Source organism: Macaca thibetana, chromosome 9, assembly GCF_024542745.1.
Source record: "Macaca thibetana thibetana isolate TM-01 chromosome 9, ASM2454274v1, whole genome shotgun sequence".
NCBI lineage: Eukaryota > Metazoa > Chordata > Mammalia > Primates > Cercopithecidae > Macaca > Macaca thibetana.
Genome location: NC_065586.1, coordinates 122,130,899 through 122,152,413, shown reverse-complemented (window position 1 = coordinate 122,152,413; position 21,515 = coordinate 122,130,899). Strand labels below are relative to the sequence as shown.

Here is a 21,515-nt window from a genome sequence, read left to right as displayed (position 1 = left end):
ACAGACTTGCTGAGTCAGCAGAAAGAACTAGCGCATTCTGTGCAGGTCTGTCTACTGGGGTAGGAAGAAAGGGTGGCATCATTTCAGACATGCCCACTGTCCCTTATTCAGACACTGCATCTGTCATGTCTACGAGAGTCTGGTCCCCCAACAACCCCCACACAAAGTCAGCAGTCATTTCTTGCAGTGAAGCTGAGTAGCTCGTCTGATACATGGCCCCTGATGGGCTGAGGTCCTTTTAATGTAGACACTGTGTCCCCTGCCCCTGGGTTCTTGGCCTTTCAGGACTTGGTTCAGGAAGAAATAGCCATCATAGCTCAGAAGTGAAAAGTCCACTTTCTGGTAACATCCAGAAGCTTCCTGTACATGTCTCAACTGACCAGAGCTCAGCTGGTGTCTTTATTAAAAATTCTGGGATATTCTGTTTGCACTTTAATTGGTTTCAGGGAGGAGGAGCAGAGGTCAAAGTTCTCAAGTTAAGACCATGAATTATAATGTGCTGCAGATGGCTGTATTTTGGGGCCCACGTGTTTGCTATTAACGATGGAAATAGCCTACTAAGGATATTTCTGATCATTTGCTCCTGGCCTGGTGGTTTTCTTAGCTTTCTGTGGTCCATCTGGTTGGCCCACTGGGTCAGCGTCCAGTTATAAGGCAGTCACTTCCTGTTTCTGGAGTGGACGTGAGGATGGATTGCCCCATTAGCTTCAACCTCAGTTCTGTTCTGTCGTTTGAGCCTGTGTGCTCAGTGCTGTGTCCCTGTGCACCGCTGGGCAGGCAGAGTGGGCTGACTCAGGCCCAGTTCCCTCTCCCATCACACCACGAGTAGTCACGAGGCTTTTGAGGCGGAGCACCTATTTCCCCTGCCTGCAGCTCATTAGGGTCTGAACAGGCTCGCAGCCCTCCTCAGGTGTGCACAATCTGGCCCAGGTATCACCTCAGGTGAGCTGGATAAATCCCAAGCCCTGGCCTTTGTCTTCTGTTACGCCAAAGACCTTTAGGGAAGTGCTCTAAGGTGCACCTGGAAGGAAGTGTAGGCCCTTGGGGTTCCTTCTGTTTACATCTGGCTCCAGGGAGCCCCGAGATATCAGGGCAGCTGCCTCTCCCAGCCCATGGATACTACTGCTGCCGGCATAGCCATTTGTGCTGGGTTATGCCTGAGGCTGCCCAGAGGCCCTGCCCTGGGGAAGCTCCTGGAAGCTGCTCTTGGAGGCCTCCTGATAGCCCTCCAGACGGTGTGGTTGAGTGGGAAGAACACAGGCCTTCCAGTCAGAGATCTGTGCTTTCAGTCTCCACGCAGGAACTGCGGGGTCCCGGCAAAGAACCCAAGCTGCCTACACTCAGTTTCCTCATCCCTAAAATAGGAGTCATAATTGGCTCCCAGAGGTGTCAGTGAGAGAGTGTCTGCCAGGCTCCTTGTCCCCAGCAGGGGTTCACTAAACAAATGGTGGCTCCTATCCAGCCCTGCTCCAGGCAGGATGGAGTAAAAAGCCCCTAAAATGAGATGACCTCGCATCCATGGCAGGCCTGCCACGGCACTGAACATGAGGCTGGTCACCTGTGAGTACAAACCCCACTGCCCTGGCCTACGAGACATGCTACTTGATTGCACATAAATTCTGTGTGTGGTGATTGAAAGTTTTTATTCCTGGGCATAACTGGGGAAAGACCTGAAGATTTTCCTGAAAATGGCCCTAGAATTTTTGGTTTGCAGCTTGTTCAAGCAACGTCCATTCCCCATGCTGTGGTTCCCTGCCCCCTCATACTGTAAGAGGAACTCGCTCTCACCTGGGAAGAGAAGAGGGAATTCATGTTGGGCTTATGCTCCTCAAGGGACTAGGAATAAGTAGAACTGGCTGTGAACTACTAAGAATTACTAAGTTGTTTTTGGAAAAGCTCAGCAAGCTAGTCATGGAATGAATGATAAAAGATGTGGCCGGCGTGGTGGCTCATGCTTGTAATCCCAGCACTTTGGGAGGCTGAGGTGGGTCATCACCTGAGGTCAGGAGTTTGAGACCAGCTTGGCCAACATGGTTTAACCCCATCTCTACTAAAAATACGAAAAAATTAGCTGCGCACCTGTAATTCCAGCTACTTAGGAAGCTGAGGCAGGAGAATCGCTTGAACCTGGGAGGCGGAAGTTACAGTGGGCCGAGATTGCGCCACTGCCCTCCAGCCTGGGCTACAGAGCGAAACTCCATATCAAAAAAAAGAAAAAAGTCACTAGATTGTCTTCTCCGGAGAATGAATCCCATAATTTGTGGCCACGTCTCACTCTGAGCTCAGTGCCTGGCCTTGGCTGTGGCCAAAAAATGGACAGAAGATGTGGGGTGAGCTCATGTGAAATGAGCTTTAGGAAAAGGGCCAGAAAAAGCTTTCAGGAACTGGAAACAAGCAGAGCCGCATAGCAGGTAACAGCCATCTAAAGGGCGTTTTTGTTTTGTTTGTGGGTTGCTCAGTTGTGCTCCTAACTACATGATCTTGTCGAGCTAAAGAAAAACTGGCCCTTCCAGAACGGGACAGGCTCTTTTGCTTCTTTGACACCATCTATGTATTAAACGGAGGGAATGATCTTTAACTTTGCTCATCCCTTCGCCTCCTGAATCATTTTGCTCTCAAATTTACTTGTATTTGTGGTTTTACAGTGTAAAGCGTGCTATATTTTGGCTACAAGTAATACATTCTACATCATATGGGAAATGTTCTTAAGCACTGTCATACATGGGGGGATTCGCAGTCAGGGCCACTCTCAATGGGAGAAAGACAGACACCTCTTTTGCCAGTCAGTACTGGGAGCTAGCATTTCACAGTGCTTGGAAGTTAACCAGACTTTCCTCTTTTTGTTTGAAGCTCGTTTATCCTCCACTTCAGTGCAATGAGGTAGTTGTTATCCCTATTTTATAGATGTGAAAACGGAGGCTCAATGAAGTACGGATAGACGGGGTGCCCAGACATAGGTTTCCGACTTTACTTCTCTCCACACGCCCAGGTAAAGGGCCTCCTGGGTCTGCTGAATTTGTGGCGTCTGCTGTCAGGAAAAAAACCAAAACTCCCATTTCGGTCTGCAGAAAGAAACCAGTGGGAAGCAGAATGTCGGCAACATATTTTCCGAAACCAGTTAGCCCTTCACCGTCTAATCATTTATCAGCTGTGGACGATATGAGGTGGTTTTTTTGTTTTGTTTTGTTTTTTCCCCCAATCAGTTTAAACTGAAAAATCTGGATGTATTCCCGTCCCCGGTTCCCTGAAACTTTGGCTTTTCCTGTCACACAGTTGTATCAGCTCCAAGCTGCTCTCAGCCGCTGCCCGGCTGTTCCATCCTTCTTCCTCGGTCACTTCCACTCCTTTCCTGCCATCAGCACTCAGACAGATGTCAGCCCCTGAGCTTGGCGCTGGGGAACCTAGACTCAGTGCGTGTTTATTAATGAGGCCGCAGAGTCACAGGAAGCAGCGGGACCGTGACCTGCAGCCCCCCTGAATCCAGCCTGATTATAGCTGCTTTCTCTAGATGCCTAATTTCCAGCAAGAAAAGCAGTTGTCTCTGAATCATACCCAGAGAGCTTTTGCAAGGCAGATAACTCCCGACTTCGACTGTCAAGGTTGATAAATTGGCCTAGTGTGATTCACCCCCAAGAATATAGCAGTGAGACGCACAATAGGCTTCGACAAGAAAAGAACCTTCTGACTGCAGATTTTTCAAAGTAAAAGTAACCCCTAATCATGTTTTACTTGGCAGCTTTGTGATGGCTAAAATATGAAGCCATGTCTGCCTTTATGGCGGGGAGCTGTAAGTGGCATTCCTGTTTTTAAAGGTGGTGTTTTTTCCCCAAATCACCCAGCTGTCTGTTTCATCCTCTTTTTATTTTTAACCTTGCATTCAACATGGTCAACTTGCCCCAAGTGTCCCTGGTAGTTAAATATTAGAGAAAAAGGAAAGCAAGGCTAACAAAAGAGGTCACATCCTAGCAGGGGCCACAGTCACCCTGCCATGGCTTTGGAGATAAATTCTCTGCCTCTGAGCTGAAAGTAGCACTTTTCTTCCTGGGCCCCAGGTATGACCATTTTAACGCATTCTCACGCCAAGGGAGAGTATCGTGCTAAAGGGCTTCTTTCCTGAGTAATTCTCTGGTTTTATTGCTTTGCACCAGTCTCTCTCTGCTATATGTCACTTCAATGAGCTGCTGTCCTGGCACATTTGGGCTAATGTATTAGACATGTTAAAAGGTATGTTGTGATGAGCTTGCCAAAGGCTATGGAAGAAACTGAGGCTTCTCTTTTTAACCACAGGCGAGGGGCTGTATGAGTTCTTTGATGTCATGAGCAACTACCTGGCCCAAGTCAATGTTCTTTCCATGGATGCTCCAGGGAATAAAGCTATTAAATAAGAAAAATACAAGCACAAAGGAGGCACAATTACCATACTTTGGATTTGGAAGCAAGTGGAAGGGAAACATCACTCTGTTCACAACTAGAACCTTTCCTATACCTTAATTACTGTGCAGTATGAGGATTAGTCAATTTAACATAACATGTCCAGATACCTGAAAATTCATTTCTGATACAAATTTTGTTTATGAGACAGATACTCTTGGGATTTTTAGCACATGCCTAAAATCAGATCAGGTTTTCAAAATGCTATACATTGGGCTTTTCTTAGAAGATGGGACAAGAAAGCAAAACATAATTATTTTTTAGGCTATGACAGGTGGCCCATGGTGAGTCTAGATTGCATTTTTTATTGTTATGACACAAATAGGTACAACAACATTTGAATTTAAAATCTAGGTAAGTTGTTTCCAGACTCTAATGGGCATCAAAATCACCTGGGCCATTAACGGATGGGCAGATAGCAAACTGTGGTGTGGTCTCACTTACAATGGAATATCATCCAGCCATAAAAAGGAATGAAGTTCTGATGCATGCTACCTTGTGGATGAACCTTGAGAACGCTATTCTAAGGGAAAGGAGCCAAACACAAAAGGCCACATGGTGTAGGATTCCGCTTACATGAAATGAACAGAACAGGCGAATCTGTAGAGACAGAAAGCAGATTCGTGGTTGGCAGGGGCTGCGGGGGGAAAGGGAGAATGAAGAGTGACGGCTTCATGGATGTGGGGTTTGTTTGAGGGGTGGGGGAAAGTTCTGCAGTTAGATAGTAGTGATGGTCACACAACACTGTGAATGTGCAGGGGAAAAAAACATTGGATTATATACTTTGAAGTGACTTAAAGGATGAATTTTGTGTTGTGTAAATTCGATATCAATTTAGCAAATCGTCTGCAGAGCTTATTAAAATACAGGTTTCTAGGCCCCTACCCTGAGTTATTCTGACTTAGTAGGTCTGAGTGGGGCCTGAGAATGTGCCTTTCTAGAAAGTTCCTAGTGCTGCTTGTCCTGGGAGCACACTTTGAGAACCACTGGTCCAGGCATATGTGGGATCACAGCAGGATTTGTCCCCTGTGTTTAAATCGGTACATTGAGGGTTAGTCAATCACCTTCTGTGTTTCAGCATTCACTGCTGGTCATCCAGTGCTGAACTTGCATTGGTAATAAAGAAAATGGTTTTTAGTACCTGAACATGGAATCATAAGAATTGATCAAATCTAGTACTGCCATCCCCTAACTGTGAACTCTCAAATCCCTTCACCTCATTTGCAAATGGAGATAATCATAACTATTTCATTGGATTGTTTCAAAATTTTAAATTCAAAAAAAAAGTATAAAAGAAGAAAAATATTGCCATGAGAAAGCACCACCATATCACATAGCTTCAAGCAGGTACTCCATAAACAGTGATGCCAAAAAAAGTATATATTTTAACCCAGTTACTAGTCTTGGGAATTTATAATGTGGCCAGAATGTGGTGACACAGGAAGGGAACAAGAACTTACAGCCTTGGACTGTAGTTCCACTCAGACTCCATTTATGTGGCATAAAAGATATGTTTCTGGGGGTTTGGGACTTCAAAGACCATTTCTGGAGGAGTGGAATTATATGGGCCTTGGAGAGTGGCTGGAGAGGAAATGAGATGAGAGGGTGGGCACCTCCCTTAAGAAAGGAGCTTGGCAAGGGGAGTATGGGGCCAGGTTCAAGTCGTATTGGAATTGGGATCCTCTTCAGTGCTTTGAATGTAATAGACACTTGAAAACTGTTGCTCCATAAGTGAGTGAATAAATGAGAGAGTTGTGAATTTGCCACTCAAAGTTGGATTCTGCCATCATCAGAAGTGTGTAGGCAGAGTCGGCACCTGGGGAGTCAGTGATACACCTGGCCTTGCTGAGCATCTTGCCAGCATCCTCTCTCCTGCATGGCTAAGTGTGCAATAGCGGTCTCATCACCGATTGCACTGACAGATCCTGGCGATGATTCCTGAGACCTTGGGGAGTGGATTCCTTGCCTCGCTTGTTGTCCATTGGCACGTCTTTCACGCAGACCAACTCACTGCTCTTTGACTCCTTGAGCCGTTAGACATTGGCACCTGCTTTGCTCTAGCCACTAGGTAACTAGTGGCTACTTAGGATATAGAAAGTATTCTAATATGTGTGGATTAGGATAGTGTTACCATTAGAGGAATCTAATATTCACTACTGGCAAATCTCCCTTATCTCTTAAGATTTGAAGTAATTTTCGTTTATTAAATTTTTTGTATGGGGGAGGTCATTGGGTTTGCTGTAAGTTTTCCATACTTAGTTCTGTGTTTTGATCGAATGAGACTATCTTAGAGCAGAAAAAGGGAGATGAGGAGCAGACCTTTGCCTGCTTAAAAAAAAAAAAAAAGGAAAAAAAAAATTTGCTTTAAAAATATAAAAAGGTGGGGGAATAAGGGTTTGGAGTTCTTAAAAACACCTTTAAATCTTTAATCCATCTTGAGTTAATTTTTGTAAATGGTGAGAGGTAGGGGTTCAGTTTCAACTTTCTGCATATGGTTAGCCATTTATCCCAGCAGCATTTATTATTGAATAGGGAGTCCTTTCCCCATTGTTTATTTTTGTTCATTTTTGTCAAAGATGCAATGGTTATAGGTGTTTGGGTTTATTTCTAGGGTCTCTATTCTGTTCCATTGGTCTATGTATCTGTTTTTGTACCACTACCATGCTGTTTTGGTTACTGTAGCCTTATAATATAGTTTAAAGTCAGATAATATGATACCTCTGGCTTTGTTCTTTTTGCCTAAGATAGCTTTGGTTATTTGGGCTCCTTGTTGGTTCCATATGAATTTTAGGATAGTTTTTTTGAATTCTGTGAAAAATTACATTGGTATTTTGATAAGGATAGCACTGAATCTGCAAATTGCTTTAGGTAGTATGGACACCTTAACAATGTTGATTCTTCCAATCCGTGAGCATGGAATAGTTTTTCATTTATTTGGGTCATCTCTGATTTCTTTCAGCAGTGTTTTGTAGTTCTCCTTGTAGGGAACTTTCCTCTCCTTGGCTAGTTAGATTCCTACATATTTCCTTTTTCGTGTGACTATTGTAAATGGGATTGTGTTCTTGATTTTGTTCTCAGCTAGAACATTATTGGTGTAGAGAAATGCTACTGATTTTTGTACATTTATTTTGTATCCTGAAACTTGACTGAATTCATTTATCAGTTCCAGGAGCCTTTTGGCAGAATTTTTAGCATTTTCTATGTATAGAATTATATTGTCAGCAAAGAGAGAAAGTTTGACTTCTTCTTTTCCTATTTGGATGCCTTTTATTTTGACTTTGGCAAATAATTTATGGCTGAGTCCCCAAAAGCAATTGCAACATAAACAAAAATTGACAAGTGGGACCTAATTAAAGAGCTTCTGCACAGCCAAAGAAATTACCAACAGACAGCCTACAGAATGGGAGAAAATATTCACAAACTATGCATCTGACAAAGATCTAATATCTAGAATCTACAAGGAACTTAACAAGCAAAAAACAAATAGTTCAATTTAAAAATGGGCAAAGGACCTCTCAAAAGGAGATATACAAGTGACCATGTGAAAAAATGTTCAACATCACTAATCATCAGAGAAATGCAAATCAAAAACACACTGAGATACCATCTCACACCAGTCAGAATAGCGATTATTAAAAAGTCAAGAATAACAGATGCTGGCAATGCTATGGAGAAAAGCGAATGCTTATACACTGTTGGTGGGAATGCAAACTAGTTCAGCCACCATGGAAAGCAGTTTGGCAATTTCTTGAAGAACTTAAAACAGAACTCCCATTTGACCCAGCACCCCCACTACTGTGTATATATCCAAAAGAAAATAACTCATTCTGTCAAAAAGACATATGCCCTCATACTTTCATTATAGTGCTATTCACAATAGCAAAGACATGGAATCAACCTAGGTGCCCTTCAACAGTGGATTGGACAAAGAAAATGTGGTATGGAATACTACATAGCCATCAAAAGAATGAAATTATGTCCTTTGCAGCAACATGGATAGAGCCGGAGGCCATTATCCTAATCAAATTAATGCAAGAATAGCAATCAAATACCATGCATTCTCACTTACAAGTGGGCACTAAACATTGAATAGACATAGATGTAAAGATGAGAACAACAGACACTGGGGACTATTAGATGGGGGAGGATGAGAGGAGAGCAAGGGCTGAAAAACCACCTATTGAGTACTATGCTCACTACCTGGGTGACAGGACCCCAGACCCCAGCATCATGAAATATACCCATGTAACAAATTTGTACATGTACTCCGTCATCGCTAATAAAAGTTGAAATTATTTAAATAAAAATACCTTCAGTCATTCCCAGTGCCTGGCCCATACAGAGGCACAGCTCCCTGTATATTGACACTCTATGGGATCTTCTCACCATCAGCATGACCTTGACCTATACAGGAATGATGCCAAGTAGAAAAGAGGTTGCCTCTCTGGGTGTATGTCTGCAAGAAGAGCCTGTTTCCCAATGTTGAGTAAGTTCCTCCAGGCCAGTCCTGTCCGTCTGCGCACACTTGCACTAGCTCTTTCCCCAGGTGCAGTCACACCTTCTTCCCTGTGGGTGAGGGGCTCAAATGACCCTCTTCCTGGTGAAGTTTCCTGGTGAGGTCCACTGTCCCTAAAAGTTCAATACACACCCTCTTCCCTTGCTCTTTTATTTTTTCTCCTTAATTCTACTCTTAACTCATTCTGTTCCCTTAGCTTGCCTATTATCTGTTGGCCCCACTGAATGCAAGCTCCATGAGGGCTGAGATTTTTTTGTTTTCTTCATTCCCATATCCCCAAAGCCTAGAACAATGCCTGGCACCTGGTCCGTGTTGAATAAATACTTGGGGAATAATGGAATGATGTGTGATATGTTGTTCTGATTTTCTTCCTCTAAAGCCTGACTTCCTCTAAATGGCCAAATAGGGTTCATAACTATTGTATTAGAGTGAATAGTCACCTGCCTCCTTGCTGAGAAATCATGAAAGGATGGGATGAGGAATGACATCCTACAGGTAGAAAATGCTCCTTGGCCTCATCACCATTTGTCATCAAAAGTAAGTTCTTGAACAATAAATAAGGCATTTTTTTCTTTATTACATAGAGGACATGGTAGCGATATTGGCTGACCCAGTCCGAGGAAATGGCAGGAATGTTTGTGGAAGGGCTGCTGGACTCCCCATTCACCTTGCTGGGTCCCCTGAGCAAGTCAGAAAAACCCCAGGTTGGTGTGAAGAGAAGCCACTCACACCTACTCGTGACTGGAGCTGTCAGCCATGGTCAGGAGTTGCTGGAAGTTGAATTTGTCCTGACCTGGAAGGCAGGCGGCATGCTGCTGAGCTCAGGCCACATCCCATGGTCAGGAGTTGCTGGAAGTTTGGATTGTCCTGACCTGGAAGGCAGGCGGCATGCTGCTGAGCTCAGGCCATGTGGAAAGGAGCCCTGAGAAAGGATCTGTTCAGTGTCGGTGAATTCATCAAGACCTCATTTCACATCTGAGGAAGACATCGCTACTTTCCTGTTAAAACAGAGGCACCCCTGAGGAAGTAATGCCAGGATGCTGTTCCTCAGAGCAAGGATGAACACCTGTGAATTGGATAAGGACTATTTATGTATACATGATTCTGAATGAGAAAGAATTTTGTTAACATTTGGGGGGTGTCCTTCAGCAGAATAAGGACAAGCTAAGGGAAGTAGAAATATATTATTACACAGATCACTCTACACAGACAACACCCAATGCGGACACAAAAAGACAATGATGATCTGGTCTGTTCTCCTCTCCCACACATTCTGAGATTTAAATCCTGGACTTAAACTGTTCTCATTCATCCTATTTGGATGGCAAACCCACCCAAAACTCAATGTTTGTGTGTTTGTTGCTTTGAAAGGAATGAGATGGGGAAGGCATGTCTGAGCTTAGTGAATGGAGCTGGTCTCGGCTCTCCAATCTCTGGGGTCTATGGACATTCTCTGCTCCTTTGGGAAACAGGGCAATTCAGACCACTCTTTTCTAAGCTTCTCTTAATTGCTGTGATTCTTGCTATAAACCGTTCCTGAGACTTACCATTTATCCTAGGGTCTTTCCTAATTAACTCTAATACTTTCTAGAAATCACTTCCCTTCTAGAATGAACTGATAATGGTTTGTCACAGAACTAAGTTGCACATCATTGACTGAGAATGATGTTTCATCTCCTCGATCAGGCCTGGAGACATATACGTCCTAGGAAAACTCTCAAATACAGAAGAAGTTTTCATCTGTACCTGCATGAAATGTATTTATTTATTTTTTTGCAAAAAGAAAAACTGCTCTTAAGTCCCTGTGTAATGTACCAGTTACTTCAACATAATACCCTTCTAAATTGCAGACACATTATCATTTTTCTTGTGGATCATTGTTTGAACCTAGTCAGTATCATTTTGATACCAGGGATAACCAGTCTGTCTGCCAGGGGAAGTCACAAAGATTTCAAGATTGTTACAGCACTATGAGTAAGTCCTGGTATGTTGCCTTTGCATTCACAGAGGAGCACTTTCATTTATTAATTTATTTATATTAGGATTCTTAATATACTCCAGAGTTAATAGCCCAAGGTTGATAGAAACCACTTGGAGGGAAAACTAATGCAGCAACAGAAAACCAAATACTACATGTTCTCATTTATAAGTGAGAGCTAAACACTGAGTACATATGGACACAAAGAAGGGAATAACAGACAACGGGGAAGGAGAATAACAGAAAACTCCCTGTGGAGAACTATGCTTATTGCCTGGGTGATGAAATAATCTGTACACCAAACCCCGTTAACATGCAGTCTACCTACATAACAAACCTGCCCATGTACCCCTGAACCTACAATTAAAGTTTAAAAGTGAAGGGCCAGGCGTGGTGGCTCATGCCTGTAATCCCAGCACTTTGGGAGGCCGAGGCAGGCGGATCACCTGAGCTCAGGAGTTTGAGGCCAGCCTGGCCAACATGGTGAAACCCCATCTCTACTAAAAATACAAAAAATTAGCCAGGCGTGGTGGTGGGCGCCTGTAATCCCAGCTACTTGAGAGGCTGAGGCAGGCGAATTACTTGCACCCGGGAGGTGGAGGTTGCAGTGAGCCACTGCACTCCAGCATGGGTAACAGAGTGACAGTCAGTCTCAGAAAATAAAGAAAAAATAAATACCTGGTCATTAAAACTCTGGCTAATAGCATGCCTTATATACTCGGGGAAGAAAAGGGAAACCACTCGGAGAGGATGGTGCAGTGTTATCAGTTCGGTCCTGGAAATCATGATCTCAGAATTTGCCAAGCTCTGTCATTAAGTGGCCGCTGGTCTACCATCATTAGGGAAGCGTAGCAGCTTGCGTTGGTTTGGCCAATTGATTGAGATCCAGTTCTAATGTCATCCTTATAAATGTCTCCGTCGGGAGAGGGTGCTTGGGTTTGCTGGACAACAGTCCCTGCTCCCTCTCTAAGTAATAAAACTTTCTGGGTTTCTGGCATGCTTATACCTTAATAATCCTTGCTGCCTCAAGACATGGGAAAATGCATTTGTAAAAAGTGAGACACTCTGTGTATGTTGGATAACACTGGCTGCTTTGGGAATCAAACCCCAAATGCTCAGTGGGTTGCCATATTAGCGTGTTTTCCGTCTGGATGAGGCCCTGAGGCTGTAGGCTGCAGGTGGCTTCCCTCCATACAATGAGTTAGGACCAGATGCCATGCCTGACTCCTCCATCTCCTAAAACCATGGGATACCCTAATCTCAGCTGGCAGATGGGGAAAGAAAGGATATGAAGAAGTAATACTCGCTTAAATACCATCAGCCAAAAGTGACCTATATCACTTTTGCTCATGTTCCAGTGCCAAGAATTAGTCATGCAGCCCACCCAGGTACATGGGGGCTGGGCAGCCCTTCTAGAGCACAGAAGGGGAGCATAACTTTGCTGGGGAGTTGGCTGACCCTGCCACACCCGGTTGTAGCCCTGGAATTTAGAGGCAAGGGTAAGATCTGCGTTTCTGGATCACCTCCATTCTCTTACAGCTGTGCTGGGGGAAGACAGTGATTTGACCTTTGTAGACCCGAATGCCAATATCAGCAGGCCCTGCCCTACAGTGGACCCGTGTGTCCTTGGAAGCGTGGAATTAATAAACACCATCATTCATACTCTTTCCTTCTTTGCACTTTCCAACAAGGACATTGTTATATGTTTGTATTACAAGCTACAACCCCTAAGAATTCTCTCTTCATTGCGTCATTTCACCCAGAACTATTAATAATGTCTTTCATGAGACTCTGCCTGAACTTGTTGATTTGAAAACCATCAAATGATCATTTCTTTTTTGATAAAGCCCTTCTTCATCAGTCACGCTGGCACTGTACAGGAATGGATGTCGGGATAGAACTGAATGTGCCTCGCTTTACACTGCATATCTGAGTTTGTTGATATGCATTGTTCACTGAGACCACCAGTGAACACCTGGGTGGATGTGGCCAGTGGGTGCCTTCTTGTGGGCACAAGAAGGGCAGGCAAAGCCGTTCCGTGCCCTGCGACTTACTGTTCTGGGCTCTCCTTTCTCAGGTACCCATTTCCCATGGTGTTCAGCAGTTGCAGCAGGAAGGACTTGGAGACCAGCCTGGAGAAAGGAATGGGGATGTGCCTCTTTAACCTGCCGGAAGTCAGGGAGTCTTTCGGGGGCCAGAAGTGTGGGAATGGATTTGTGGAAGAAGGAGAGCAGTGTGACTGCGGGGAGCCGGAGGTAAGAACCATCCCCAGAACAAGGACACAAGAAGCCTTGTATCCTCAGCTAGGCAAAGATGACAGGACTTGGAGGAACTGCACAGCCAGATGAAAGTACTAGAACTCAGGAAGGAAGAGTCCTGTCTGGCCACCCTGAACAAGGCCCATGAGCTAGGGTGGCTTTCTTGAATTTTAACCATTCCATGGAATAAGTGATCACTTGATTTAAAAAGATAAATAATCCTATCGAAGGGTGCAACATTCTCAGCAAGATGAGGGCAAAAACAATACAAAAGCGTTTAGCTTTGAGTTTGGCAGAGAAGAAAGCCCTGGAATTCTAGCTTCAAATAGCTAATAAGCACCATTTCTCTCTCTTTGTAAGGTGTGCTACCAGAGGGGAATCTGAATAAGCAGCACTCATTTTTAACCAAGAGCTTCCTCTCCGGTTGAAATTCTGCCTTGCTGCTGCACACGCCTCTGTATATACAACTTGAGGCTTCTGTCTCTCATGCTTGTAGCTTTCAGAAGCAATAAGTGAAGGCAGGGAACATTTTTATCTAGCACAGAGCTTATTTAACCCTGTTTTCCAGCCAATATCAGGAAACGTCCTTGTTTTAATAGGGCCCAAGATAATCAATATAAAAATTATAAAAGCCACTTTTTCATCTCTGAATAATCTCAAGAAGGAAGGACAGAAGACACCATGAGGCCTCCTGGTAAAACAGGTGCCCTTTCGAAGTCTGGAGGGGGTTGTGTTTAGAATAAATCAAGCCGTTGTATAGCACGCAGTCTCCGTGTGGGATTCCCTCCCTGAGAGTTTATGCAAGCTGAAATAGTAGACAAGTTCAAGGCAGACTTAGCTAAATTCACAGATGGACTTAATGAGAGCTTAGGAAGGGCATCTCCAAGGGCTGCTCTGAAAGAGGGAGTTTAGGGTGGAGAAGAAATCGTGCTGAGACTCTGGAGTATCCGATATATTCCTGTGTTCATCAAATAAACAACTGGCAAACAGAATGTTCATCATATCCCCATCTTCAAGTCTCTGAGGTTTTCCATACCAGGAGGAATGAGCTTGGTCTGACAGTTTCTGCAAGAATGTTGGAAGTGTGTAAGTATTGGGTGGGAGTAAGGGGGGATGTGATGTAGAAGTGGATTCTTCAAATGTTTTTGTGCCCTTGCCAAACTCAGAACTTAACCATGATAATGACATTGTCTGGAGGGGTGTTTAATTTTGCTCACAATGAGCAGGGAATGGTTGCTGTGTAGGAGCAAGTCCTAATTATAGTGTTACAGAAACTCTTCTCAAGATTAACAGAGGAAAACTTAAAACCATCACGGGTTGGGGTATGCAAAGGGGAAATTCCTTGTAGGCCTTGTTAATTTCTTAAAGGAAAAAATGAATTAGTTTAAATTACTCATATTTCTCAGGAGAGACCATGTTGGCTTAAAATGGTTTGTCTTTGATTTGAACTTCTTATGATTGTTTGTTCATCTAAATAAATTTGACAGCTCTTCATGAAGCTATGAACTCTTGGGTTTGGAATGATTTTGTTAGCAGTCATTTTACTCCATATGCCACCAGCAGCAGCCACACCACTGCCACAATCACGACCACTATTGCTAACATTACCATCTCCACAATCACCCCCACCACCTCCTCCACCCAACAGCATCACCATTTCTCTCATGACCATCATCACCATATCACTGCCAGTACTGCCACCATCATCACTACCGCCCTCACCATCACCCCACTATTATAACCACTGCCATCTCCACAGCTACGGCCACCACCACGGCCACACCAGATCCACATCACTACCAGCATCACTGCTACCATCCCCACCCCTATCGTTATCCCCACCACCACCATCACATCGGCAAATGCTTGAGTGCCTAAAATGTGCCAGCCACTCATATTCTCATCCTCTCTCTTTTCTCCATGAAGGAGTCATGCGGCTCGACAGGGTGCTGTCCCTCCAGGTGGCATGTTGCATTGTAGGGTAGCTTTGATTATTACAAACTCCCTCCTTAGGGAGCCAAGCTCCGCTTGAATGCAGTTACCAACTTTGTATTTCTGTGGCTAAGGTCCTTATTTTATAGGATAACTTCTTGATATTTGAAGATAGCCCTCATTCCCCTCATCCAAAGTTCTCTCTTTGAAAGTTACAGGTGAGCCTTTTGCCTCACTTTTTAGATTTGCTTTTTATTATTATTATTATTTTGCTTTTCAAAAAATAGTTTCAAGTACTTATTATTTGAAAATAATAGTTTCAAGGTTCAAACTCAAATTGTGTTTGGCAGTGTGACAACCCATTTATAGTTTCCAAACTGCTTTGCCTAAGAATTTTAGGCAAAAAGACTTGTTAACCTAGGTTCTTTATCCCACTACCCAGTGCTCAGGCCCTGGAGTTATTCTGCATGCCCTTGCATCAGATTGACCTGGCCATTCCCTGGCCCATAGAGGGACCCAGTGTGTTACCACATCAAGGAAGGAGTGGATGGGATCCGAAAAACCTCTGCCATCACCCAACGGAAACCAGCTTCTCCCTTGCTCCCAGAAATAATCTCCATTATTTACAAGAAGATGGCTTCTAGTCTTCTCCCAGTTCATTGTGATTAAGAATCTGTCTGCTACCTACAACCTGAGAATGACAATTAGGGCTTTGCAGAGAATTCTCTAATGCTTTCATTATTCTGTCTTCTTTGGAGACTTGGTATTCATTGGCTCTGTTGGACTTCTCTATTGAGGACTAAAATAATAAATGTAGCAGCAGATGAAGAATGTGTCTTTTCTGAGAAATATGGTACTGCAGAAGAAATAGATCCTGGGTGGTTTAAAGACAGGTTGATTGCTGAAGCCTTCCAGGACAGGGCATTGGTTTTATATCAACATAAGGAAATCCTGACAACTCACTCATTCTTCCAGCTAACAGGATTGGGAAAGCAGCCTTATCTCCTTGTTTAAAGTCAATAGGATGCCAGTAGCTTGTGAATATCTTTTAAACTTAGTTATCTTTCTCACATTATCATCCCCTTTGAAGTCAGAGCCATTTGGCTTGGCTGCATTTCCATGTGAGCTGCTGCTTATATTATTGGGTGATTTGAGAGAGGGGGGAAGATATTTCTTAAAGAATTTTAGGACCCAGATTTAGGATGGCTGATTTAACATGGAATTTCAAGAAAACTTGTAATTTGGTAAATGTGTCATTTGTAGAGCCATTTAGACCATAAGGCCCAGGATAGCATTGGTGTGCACTCTGATTTAAAAATGCAATTAATGGATTACTTTTTTAAAGTTCCTAAACTCTTTCAGAATTATAAGTCCACAGGTTCGAAACCCTTACTGTCATAAAAGTTACAGCTATGACTTCTGGTTGACAGTTTTATCTTATTGTATATTTTATACATTCTGGATGTTTATAAAGTCCTCAAGCAAATTTAACATTTAATAACTTTGTAAGTCTGTATAATAGAAGCAAATGGAACATCAAATGAGAGCATAATTCATGGAGTTTTACGTGGGATATAGTTTCAGTATCTAGGTTTGCCATAAATCTTCTGGATTATTGACAAAATTGTATTAATTGCATTTATAAAACTCATGATAAATCCATTCAAGAAAGATGGTTTTCAGGAGTAAAGTATTATACTATTAAACTAGTATGTGATTAGCTTCACCCCAGCCATTAGTATAGAAATTTTTCAGAGCATATCATATATTGGATAAAATAAAAGAACAGTGATAAATTACTCAGTATTAAAGATCTATGAACTGTTCCATCTTATGATAATTACATTTCTTCTAAAATGTGTAAACTCTAGGTTACTTGAATGTTCTCAAGTATAAGGACTTCACTTGATAAATGTGTGCAGGCCTTTTGTTGAGAGCTAAGCAAAAAATGTCAATCTCTTGTTTTTGTTAGGAAAAAAATGGAAACAATGGGTACTTGTGGAGCACAGCATTATAAAGGAGTTAGTTTCTTTTCTCACTTTTGTTTCAGAGAGGACAATGCATCTAATGCTTGATCTATCCATTTAAATCGCTTGCAAATCAATGGGCATTGCCCGTAGTCCTCCTTCCGGCCAGTGGGTTGTTATAATGTCCTAATGTCCATTTCTGACCTTCCGAGTGATGGAATCCTCAGGCCAGACAACTTACCTGGGCTGCTCAAGGGTCTCCTCCACGACCCTGGTGGGATTGCAGGGAATTGTGGTTGAAACCACTGGTTAGACTTCATTTCCCGCCAGTACTCTCTAGATCAAAAAGGGTTCATTTTTGAAGAATACAGATTGTACGCATCTATGTATATTTTTGATTAGGTAATTTCAAAGTCCTCGAGGGATCCTGATGCAGTTCATTGCAATGAGATCCGCCTGGACACCCCTCTACAGAGCCCCAGTGTGCTACTGCTGACTAGAGTGATGTCCCCGGCCGGCCAGCCTATGTCACAACTGCTTTACCTTTCATGAGGGCACTTGTGTGCTACTGGCTTTTTCCAGGGACTTGTAGACCCAGTTGGTTCATAAATAGCAGAAGCTTTGCTTTCCTAACAGACAGAAACAGGTGGGTGTGCAGTTCAGGAGCTGGGCCCTCTGAGTCTTTCTTGCTTTTCACAGCCATTTGAGGTGTAATGTTTGCATTCAGTGAGTGCATACTCCCTAAGACCCTGTCAAACAAATCCCATTTCCCTCTCCAGGAATGTATGAATCGCTGCTGCAATGCCACCACCTGTACCCTGAAGCCAGATGCTGTGTGCGCACACGGGCTGTGCTGTGAAGACTGCCAGGTGAGTCACTGGAGCTGCAACTTGACCCCCAGGTCGCCAACAGGTTCAGGTGGTTCAGATGTGATGCAGGGCAAGCAGTGCGGCTGGAAGGTTTCCCAGCACTCACCACAGCACGCACCATCCTGCCTTCTCACGCCAGTTGGTGTTACCCACCTCTTATTGCGTATCTTCCAATCTTGGGGTGAAATGCACGCTTTAATTGCCACTCACTTGTGTTTATTTATTTAGTGGCTGACAATTCATCAGACCGGTAAACCCTAGTTCAACTTTAAATGTTCCATTTGTGCCGTCAGAGGCACATGCGGTCCTACTGTGCTGACAAGAGCAAGGCGAAAACAAGTCCCCACCACTGTCGCTCAGGTTCCCCCAGGTCCACCTTCTCCTCCATCCCGCGAACACCTGCCTGCTGGGTTGTCCCAGAAGTTTTGTATAAACAACTCAATCTTAACATCCTCCCAAAAGAAGGTGCCACCGACCCTGCCCAGCCAAGAATGGCAGTTTTATGCTCTCGCCATTGCTGCTAGCTAGGACTGCGTTTCTTTTGGCAGTTCCATTGTCTCATTATTCAAAGCTGATATCTGACAGAGTAGAAGCCTGAACTTTTGATTCAGCAGTTCCAAGGGTAGAGTTTTATTTTGTTTTAATTAAGCAATGGATCCCGACATTCCGCTTACAGGAAACTCCCTCTTAGCTGCTCCACGTGAGCGCGGTGATTTAGAAGTGCATTGTAACATTTAATGTTCGGCTTTAAAATAGCCTTCATCCTCTTCCTAATGCTGATTAACTTCTGAGGGATGTTATAAGCAGCTGTCTCTCCCTGGCCCCCAGTAACTGGTGGAGGAAGGTGCCTGGAAGGGAGTTGGGGGAAGGGGGGAAGCAAGTCTGAGTCTGTGCCCAGAGCATGCCCAAGTTAGGAGGGAGGACCACAAGGCCATGCCTGATTGTGGTTCACTTTTAGGTTATGGCTTTTTAACAATTGCTTTCAACTTCCAGATCTTCTAGAAGTTAGCAGGGGCCTTATCCCTTTGCGTTTGAGGAGTATGCAGGGAACTAAGCCCAAGACTTGCAGCAGTCCCTAGCCGTGTAGTCTCAGACAGGCTACTCTGAGCCTTAATTTCTTCAACCACAAAAAGCTGAGTCATTGGTCAGATGGCTTCTTTTTTTTCTTTTCTTTTTTTTCTTTGAGACGGACTCTCACTCTGTTGCCCAGGCTGGAGTGCAGTGGTGTGATCTCGGCTCATTGCAAGCTCCGCCTCCGAGGTTCACGCCATTCTCCTGCCTTAGCCTCCTGTGTTGCTGGGACTACAGGTGCCCACCACCACGCCCGGCTAATTTTTTGTATCTTTAGTAGAGATGGGGTTTCACCATGTTAGCCAGGATGGTCTCGATCTCCTGACCTCGTGATCTGTCTGCCTCGGCCTCCCAAAGTGCTGGGATTACAGGCATGAGCCACCGTGGTCAGATGGCTTCTAACATCCTTTACCTCTCCCTTGTTCTTCTCCTGTTCTTCCCATAAAGCAGTAAAGAGAGAGTTCCAGTTGTATGATTTGATGACAAAGTAAAATTGCTATTGTGATTCTGCCCTTAAAGTCATTTTTATTAACTTGCCTACAAATGCTAACACTATAAATGCAAATGTCCCCTTGAAATGTGTGATGATGTTGACACCCAGAGACCTTTTCCTTAAGAATCAACCAGCCCAGCAGCCAACGCTCCCCTCCTTCTTCCTCCTCTGAGGTGCCAAGTGCCGGCAGCCAGCTTGCGTGTTCCTCGGAGAGCCCTGATGTTGCATGACATTAAAGAGAGGCTGCTCTTGGTTGTCCCACCCACTTTATAGTGGAACAGTGAACCCCAGAGTGAGAATCTGATGATTTAATGAGCTCTCTCTACATTAGAAGCGACTTCCTTTGAAATCTTCACCCCTTTATGTGGGACTTTAAGATGCCCTTGTCTGCTCCAGCCCAGGAGTGCTGCTGAGAGCTGCCCCTCCCTTTCCCTGGGTGCATGTGCCATCAATGGCCCTCTCCTTCCAGCTGAAGCCTGCAGGGACGGCATGCAGGGACTCCAGCAACTCCTGTGACCTCCCAGAGTTCTGCACAGGGGCCAGCCCTCACTGCCCAGCCAATGTGTACCTGCACGACGGGCACCCATGTCAGGGTGTGGACGGCTACTGCTACAATGGCATCTGCCAGACTCATGAGCAGCAGTGTGTCACGCTCTGGGGACCAGGTACGTGGCCGCCACAAGCTTGGCCTCAGGAGAGGCGCTGGCAGACCTGGGATTGGGGGCGTGTGCTCTGTTCTGGCAAGCCTCCACTCCAGGCGGGCGCTGTCCACACAGCATCCGGTGTGTTCAGTCAGGAGTGATTGACTCCCAGGGAGGGGCTGGGGCCACACTGGGCATGGGGTGTGCAGAAATGGGCGCTGTCTGGAGCCTGGCCTTCAGAAGCTCAATGCAGTCCGACAGGAGATGCAGGATCAGCTACTGTGTGCCCCAGGGGATGGCAGGGATGAATCCGTCATGACTCCTGCCCTCGGATAGCATAGCACGTAGTTGGACAGACAGACAGAACTTTCCCACCACCACTGAGATTTTAGTAATGCCCCTTTGTACTCAAAAGAGGACCCCAACCAAGTGAGGGGCCCAGAGCTCCACTTGAAGCATGAGTGTGTCGGTAATTGGAAGGCCTGGGAACAGCAATGAGTGGCTCTAGAATGGGAAAGTGGGTGGTTGAGTCAAACAAGAGGCTATCGGTTCACCATGTCACCAGTTCAGGCTGGGCACTTGGCACAGTTTGTCTCTTCTGACCCTCCAACAAGCCCCTGAGGTGGGGACTATGAAGTTTTACAGAAGATGATGCTCAAACTCTGAGACCAAATGTCAGTTTCCCCAGGTCTCCAGGCTAGGATTTGAACCTGGGTCACTGTGACCCAATGCCCATGTGATACTCCCACAATGCACAGTCACCCCAAAGAGGGAGGTCTTGCTCTAAAGCTCTACCAAAGCTCCAAAATGAAGCAGAAGCTCAGATGCAAAAGGGGGAAGAATTCATCCCCTGCGTCTCTCTCCTCCATGCCCCACCTTCTGGGGTCAGATCCAAGGTCTCATTGGGCAGCCCTGGACTCCAAGGCCCTGTCACCCCAGAACCATTTGAGATTCAATGCCTGTGTCCAGCTCCCAGGAGTCCAACCATGAAATCTACAAATACAGGCCCCACCCTGTCCTGCAGTTCTCTTTCCCTTATTGTAACGTGGCTGAGTCCTTTGTCACTCCCTCCTCCCGCTGGCTGCAGAAATGACCTCAGCCATGGCCAGAGACCCCAGCTCTGGCAAGGCCGCTGTGGTCGGCCAGGCCCAGGCTGAAAGCCAAGCAGAATCAGGCACGATCTCTAGGGAGAGCGAAACCTGATAGGACCTTTGTCAGACTTTTGTTGTGAGGCTTTGGTGTTAGGAGTGATGAGGGAAGTAAAGTGGAACAGAAAATGACAACTAAACCTTGAAGCTTGGGTTTTCAATGGAATGTGAAAGCCACGACCAGGCATGGAAAACAAGATGGATGTCCCTT

The 21,515-nt window shown here is 44.8% G+C and overlaps 1 protein-coding gene across 1 annotated transcript in view; it reads left to right on the top strand.

Annotated features, from left to right (window-relative positions):
• ADAM12 (ADAM metallopeptidase domain 12) overlaps positions 1-21,515 on the top strand; it is a 377,462-nt gene that overhangs the window by 304,370 nt on the left and 51,577 nt on the right. The window contains exons 12-14 of the mRNA XM_050803714.1: positions 13,003-13,180; positions 17,862-17,951; positions 19,985-20,180. Coding sequence (XP_050659671.1) covers positions 13,003-13,180; positions 17,862-17,951; positions 19,985-20,180 — 464 coding nt within the window. The remainder of the gene's footprint in view (positions 1-13,002; positions 13,181-17,861; positions 17,952-19,984; positions 20,181-21,515) is intronic.